The 6727-nt window shown below is 41.5% G+C and overlaps 1 protein-coding gene and 1 non-coding gene across 2 annotated transcripts; one reads left to right on the top strand and one right to left on the bottom strand.

Moving 5' to 3' along the window:
• Positions 1–4045: 4045 nt before the first annotated feature.
• LOC140888947 (uncharacterized) lies at positions 4046–6727 on the bottom strand. Its single transcript, XM_073296641.1, has 4 exons — positions 6681–6727; positions 5244–6264; positions 4822–5143; positions 4046–4749 (listed from the first exon to the last, which is right to left on the bottom strand). The coding sequence occupies exons 1-4, from the start codon at positions 6725–6727 to the stop codon at positions 4046–4048; spliced, it is 2094 nt and encodes a 697-aa protein (XP_073152742.1).
• On the top strand, positions 5623–5729 carry LOC140893971 (small nucleolar RNA R71). Its single transcript, XR_012153529.1, has one exon. It is a non-coding gene; the product is annotated as a small nucleolar RNA R71 (small nucleolar RNA).

The raw sequence follows: 6727 nt of genomic DNA on the forward strand, positions 1-6727 counted from the left end.
AGCATCTATACCGACAATACAATCAAAATCTGACAACCCAAGCATAATACAGTCGAATTCTAACAAATTTCCCTCAAAACAAAGTTCACAGTTCCTGACTAGTCTGATAGAAACAATTCCTCCACCCAAAGGTGAAGTAACAGCTACTACTGTAGGCAACAATTCAGTTGGCAAAGCATGCAATAACACAAATTTCTCAGAGATAAAGGAATGGGAAGCACCTGTATCTATCAAGACATGAGCAGAATGACCGAAAATCGAACAGTTACCTGCTATGACATCGTCAGGTGCTGCCTGAGCCTGATCCTCTGTCAATGCAAAGACTCGTGCTTGCTGTCTCGGAGGCTGATTTGCACTAGAGCTACCTCCCTGTCTGTTCTGCTGTTGCTGAGGTTGGAAAGAGTGCACTGCAGACGACTGCCTCTCCGGCTAAGCTGCAGGTCTAGACAAACTCCCACTCTGAGCTCTATCTCTATTACGTTGAGGGCACACCTTAGAGAAGTGTCCCGGTTGCTGACATGTGTTACAATTGCCGAAGACTCCCACACACTGATCCGGTGAGTGTCTTCCTCCACACTTGCTGCAGTACAAGGATGATGACCCAGAACTCGGTCCTGAACCGAATTGCTTCGAACCACTGGAACTGGACGAACTGTTTCCTTGCCTCTTGAACTGTTTACCTCTTGCTTTGTACTGATCCTTTCTGTTTCCCCCACTGCTACCACCTTCATACCTCTGCTGCTGGTTCTGATGTTGAGGTGGCTGATTCTGGTACTGAGATGGTTGGTTCTGATACTGCCTCTGCTGCTGAGGTGCCCCCTGATTACCTCTTTGCCTCCACAAGCCTGCTTCTGCTCCCTTTGCGTAATTCATGGCATCTGCAAAGTTGCTAGGCCTGTTGGTGTTAACCAACATGAAGACATTGGGGTTCAACCCGTTGATGAACTGATCTACCTTAGCTTCTTCATCTCCGGCAATTAGCGGTGCAAAATGCAACAGACTATCGAACTTAGCCACGTACTCTTCAATGTTCAGATTCCCTTGCTTCAGATTTGCAAACTCTGCTCCCTTATCCTTACGATACGAGATAGAGAAAAACCGCTTATAAAACTCAGATTTAAAAAGATTCCAAGTAACCTCTGTACCTCTACTCTCAAATGCTTTTTTTGTCATGATCCACCAGCTTTTAGCACCACCACGCAGCTGATGAATTACTAACCTGATTCGGCGGTCATCTGTGTAGTCAATGGAATCAAACAACTGATCCATATCATCCAACCAACTCTCACAGTCAACTGGATTTTCTGAACCCATCAACAATGGCGGATTGAACGACTGAAACCTCTTCAGCAAGGTTTCCATAGGAGTCGCTGAAGCATCCAACTGATCAACCTCAGTGCTAGCTTGCTCAGTCGCAGGAATAACTGGCGGTGTGTTTCTGTTTATCACTCGACGAGGACCCATCTGATAATCAAAGGTTAGGACACGAGATATCTCAATCGCTACAATCAGTGCCCTTACAACCGCTTGGAATACCGGATACCAGTCGGTAACAGAAACAGTTATATCTCAAGTAGATCATGCTTTATAAATTAAATCACATAACCATGTAATTCAATAATTCTCAATAATAAAGCATTCTCGCATGGAATTAAGTACATAGTTAAAATAATTCAAACACATGCGAGGAGCCAATACACGCAGACTCGATCTACCCGCTCACTCTAGTTCGACCAAGAATCTTAACTCTCTGATACCACTTAATGTGAGACCTCATTTCTAAACAACTAATATCAGACAACAAGCGATAAGTAATCAAGAACCCAATATATATATATATATTTTTAAAAAAAGGCTCGCGCGCCCGCGCTGACATTAGCGTGCCCGCGCCTATGCCCCACAAATCCCAGCGCACCCGCGCCAAAGGAAGCGCTCCCGCGCTCATACCTCGCAAAGAGACCGCGCGCCCACGCCAAAGGAAGCGCGCCCGCGCTCATACCTCGCAAAGAGGCCGCGCGCCCGCGCCGTCCCCTCGCCCAGAAAAGTTAAGGCATTAAGAGTATTTGACATTCCAATAACAATACAAGAAAGGTTTAGGGAAGAGCAACAATCAATTCGATAGCACCTACATCATTTCTTGCTTACAAAACATATACGAGAAGTTCGAATGACTAAACATGATCCCAAAACATAACTAGGTTGACATGCTGATTCGACTTCTAAACGAGTCTCACTTCTATCTCTTGCTCTGGACGCTAACCAGGTCTATGCTGACTTGATCCTGTCCTTCCTGTTTCCAAGTACACATACAAAACAAAACAACAGCCGGATAACCGGTGAGAATGATAATCCAAGTAAAAGCAACATATCAAGTAATGAATATACAACATGCTATCAAACCACATATTCAAGTCGAAGTTAATGATATGCATGTCTTTAAAACCAGGATATCGATTCTGATAAACACGGGAGTATTGCTCTGCTTTTGGGATCCTGAGGATGAGATCACGTAACGACTCACCGACTCTCCCAATCGAGGTGGTGCCACGTATCCCACTCCTCTAGACTTTGAGCAACCATAATGAGTATGCTAGCACTAGGCAAAATACTACAACCTAGGCCACTCAATCATAGTTCCCAAACGTCTAACAAAAAGGGTGGTTCTGCCCGCTGAAATCAAAGTAGGCTCAAGATGAATGCATAACAGAAACATAAACATAAGTCACATAACAAAAACTCAATCAATCAACAAATACAAGTTCCACATGCTAGAACAAGTATCAATGCAATATGTGATTTAAAAAGGGGAAACTCGAGAACCAACAGTTCCGAGTATGCTATCCCGCTACGATGACTGCTTTTACCTTTCAATGTAGTAGTTCCAACTCTGGATAAGCTACAACAAAAGGTTTAATCAACAACTAAACAATCCAACAACAAAGGCAACGGTTCAAGGTAATCTCTTTACCGTTCTTCGTCCAATTCTCGACGACCAAATGCTGCTAACACAGAGCTTGACAACTCCAAACGAATCTGTTCAGATACAATCAAAGATCAATTACCATGATCAACTTACAAGACAAGTTCAACAACTTCCAAAAACGGTTCAAATCTCCAAAACTCAAACCGACGGCATAACGGCTATAACTGAACAAACCGACAACGCAGACAGCAGTTCAATAGCGATATAACCTCATAAAAATTCTAAGACAACCAAAACAAAGCAAACCCATCAATCTCAAAATCCACATTTTCGAAAATGGCTTCCAAAAATCATAACAAATCCGAACGTCGCTCTAATTCAAAACCGACAGATAATAAACGATTAGAACTCTGTAGAGAACAACATACTCGAATCTCAAACGATTCTAACAACATCCAAAAACTAGAATGTATCCGATCGTAGAAAAACTTACGATATAACGGAGCTCTCGCTGCAGTGATCGCTAAACTGCCTTCAGAAATAAATTCCAACGGTCGGATCGTGCTCGGACTGGAATCCCAAAGCTTGGAAAAGCTTGGAGGCGTGAGAATGGAGGGAGACGGCTTGGAGGGGATGAAGAAGACTTTGTCAACCAATTTCTAAGAGTAGATAATATATAAAATCCACAATTTGCGTTTTAGTCCCTGAAAAATCCAATTTTTGCAAAAAGGACCCTGATCAAAATCAAGTCGGCTCGGGAACTCTGTAATCTCTGATTAACTCAAATAAATTCAATTAAGATAAAAACGGGGCTTTACAGTCTAGCAGTCTGGCCTCCATCTCACCTGTCAAAGAAGAAGAAATTATGACAGGTAAATTTTCATTCTCACCTAAAAAGACATATTTGAGATGGGTAGGTAATGGTTTCAAATCCACAGTTGGTGGTTCTTCAAGACTTGGTTTCTGGAGGACTAAATCCTTCCGGTCACCCAGATCTTTGAGTCTAAGCCTACCACCTTTCCTCCATGACTGGTTATCATTCAAGTAAGCTGTCATCTCTTCTTTATCCCCATTGACTATGTCATCACGATGAGGGGATATTAGTGCGGCTTCTAATGGTTCCTAAAATGTATCCTGCACATAATCATATAGAAGTGAGTCCACAACATCAATCTGAAAACACTCTTCATCATTTTGTGAAAATTTTAGTGCATTAAAAACATCAAATGAAATTTTCTCCTCTCCCACTCTCAAATGTAGCTCTCCCTTTTGGACATCGATTAATGCTTTCCCTGTTGCCAGGAAAGGTCTTCCCAATATAAGTGGCATGTCCAAGTCCTCTTCCATATCAAGCACCACGAAATCCACCGGAAAGATGAACTTATCGACTTTCACCAGCACATCCTCTATTATTCCCCTGGGATATTTGATAGATCTGTCCGCCAGTTGTAACGACATCCGGGTGGATTTCGGCTCTCCCAAGTTTAGTTTCCTAAAAACAGAATATGGCATTAAGTTTATACTCGCACCTAAGTCACACAAAGATTTTTGAAATTGCACATCATTAATAACACAAGGAATAGAAAAACTCCCTGGATCCTTTTGCTTTGGTGTAATCTTGTTCTGAACTAGCGCCGAACAATTTTCTGTTAGGCTAATCATTGCATGTTCCTCCAATTTTCTCTTGCTGGAGAGAATCTCCTTCAGAAATTTAGCGTAACTAGGCATTTGCATCAGTGCATCAGCGAAGGGGATATTTATATTCAACTTCTTGAATACTTCTAGGAATTTGGCAAACTGAGAATCTAGTTTGGACTTCTTGAGAGCTGTAGGAAAAGGTGTAGGAATAACAATATTTGACTATGGTGTGGGTGGTTGTGTAGAATTAGAGGACTTACCTGCAGTTGTCCCTGGTGTAGACGGTTCTAACTCTTTCTCTCTTTGTCTCTCACCTTCGATTTTCTTCTCACTTCTTAATTCAACAGCCTTGACCTGCTCCTTTGGATTCTTTTCTGTGTCACTTGGTAAAGTACCTAGCTCTCTGCTGGACATCGCTTTGGCTAATTGCCCAATCTGATTTTCCAAGTTCTTAATCGATGTATCCTGATTCTGCATTATGGTCTCAGTGGATGATATGAACTTCTGCATCATCTGTTCCATGCTTGAATTCTCCTCTTGAGGCTGTTTTCCGTAGTTCTGATTCCCATATGGCCTATTATTCTGCCCTCCCCACGAAAAATTTGGATGCTGTCTCCACCCTGGATTATATGTTTGATAATGGATCATTCCTGGGGCGATTCTGATTTCCTACATGGTTTACCATTCCTCCATCTGGCTGATATGATGGATTGCCAGTTTGACAATCTTTCGCCAAGTGTTCAGCACCACATTTCTCACACCACACCTCTTGAATACGCATCGCAGACTGCCCTAGAGTTAGCTCTTCTATCCTCTTATTCATGACCTCTAGCTGAGCGGCTACTGAAGTGAATGCATCAACTTGATGCATTCCTGCAGGTCTTCTGACTGCATTTCTCTCTGATTGAGGATGATAGCTACTGGATGCCATCTCCTCAATTAACTCATATCCGTCCTCTGGTGATTTTTGTAACAAATTTCCACCTGCAGCTGCATCTAACATGGTACTATTTGAGTGAGGAAGACCATAATAAAAAGTTTGTACCACAAGACCGTCTGGTAGTTGGTGATGTGGGCATCTCCTCAGTATATCTTTGTAACGCTCCCATGCTTCATAGAGTGTTTCCTGTTCACCTTGAGTAAATTTTGTGATGTCTGCTCTGAGTTTCATTGATTTGGACGGTGGGAAGTATTTAGTCAGGAAGGCCTTTGCTAGATCATCCCAAGTAGTGATGGACCCTGCAGGTAGATTTGTTAGCCATGCTTTAGCTTTATCTCTTAAAGAAAAAGGGAATAAACGCAAACGAATAGTATCATCAGAAACTCCCTGCATCTTAAATGTGTCACAGATTTCTAGAAAATTTGTCAGGTGAGCATATGGATCATCGATTTTCATCCCACCAAACTGGACTGTGTTTTGCACCATTTGAATGATAGCAGGCTTAATGTCAAACTGATTTGCTGCTATGGTTGGCCTGATGATACTTGGTCTGGCATTTTCGATGGATGGCAAAGCGCTATCCATCATGGATCTGTAGACAAGCGGTGCATTATTCTCCTCTTCTCCAAATCCACGTAGTCGCTCTTGTTCTGCCATTGCTTCTTTTTGTTGCCTTCTTCTTCTGCGAAAATTTCTTTCAATTTCTGGATCAAAAGGCACGAGTTCTCTTTCGGGTGAATGTTGCATGCACTGCAAGAGAATCCTGCAGTTCACAGATGAAATAGTGATTAAAATTGAAGTAGAGAAAATAAAATAAAAAAAATCAAAGTAATCAATAGTCGCCGGCAACGGCGCCAAAAACTTGATCAAGCAAATACCAAAACTTAAGTTCGATGTAATAATATCTCTTTTCTGCTCAAAATTATCGCAAGTTCACGACTCAAGTTATAGAAAAGTGTACTGAGTACGAGTATCATCCTCAGGGACTACGTCACAATAATTAAATTATTTAATTTCTATACTTCAAAGTAACGAAAATTTGATTTTTGATTATTCTAAAATAATAAAGAAAAGAATTCGAATTAAGATTACTTGAATGAAAATAAAATAACCCACAGCAATGTTTAGCACAGAAAAAAAAATATAATATGAAGAAGTTTTGTTGGAATCTCGGTTCACCTTCCCCCTAATTGAATCTGGACAATTGAAATTACTTTTACACTCAT

This window comes from Henckelia pumila, chromosome 3 (genome assembly GCF_033568475.1).
Source record: "Henckelia pumila isolate YLH828 chromosome 3, ASM3356847v2, whole genome shotgun sequence".
In the NCBI taxonomy this organism is placed as follows: Eukaryota; Viridiplantae; Streptophyta; class Magnoliopsida; order Lamiales; family Gesneriaceae; genus Henckelia; species Henckelia pumila.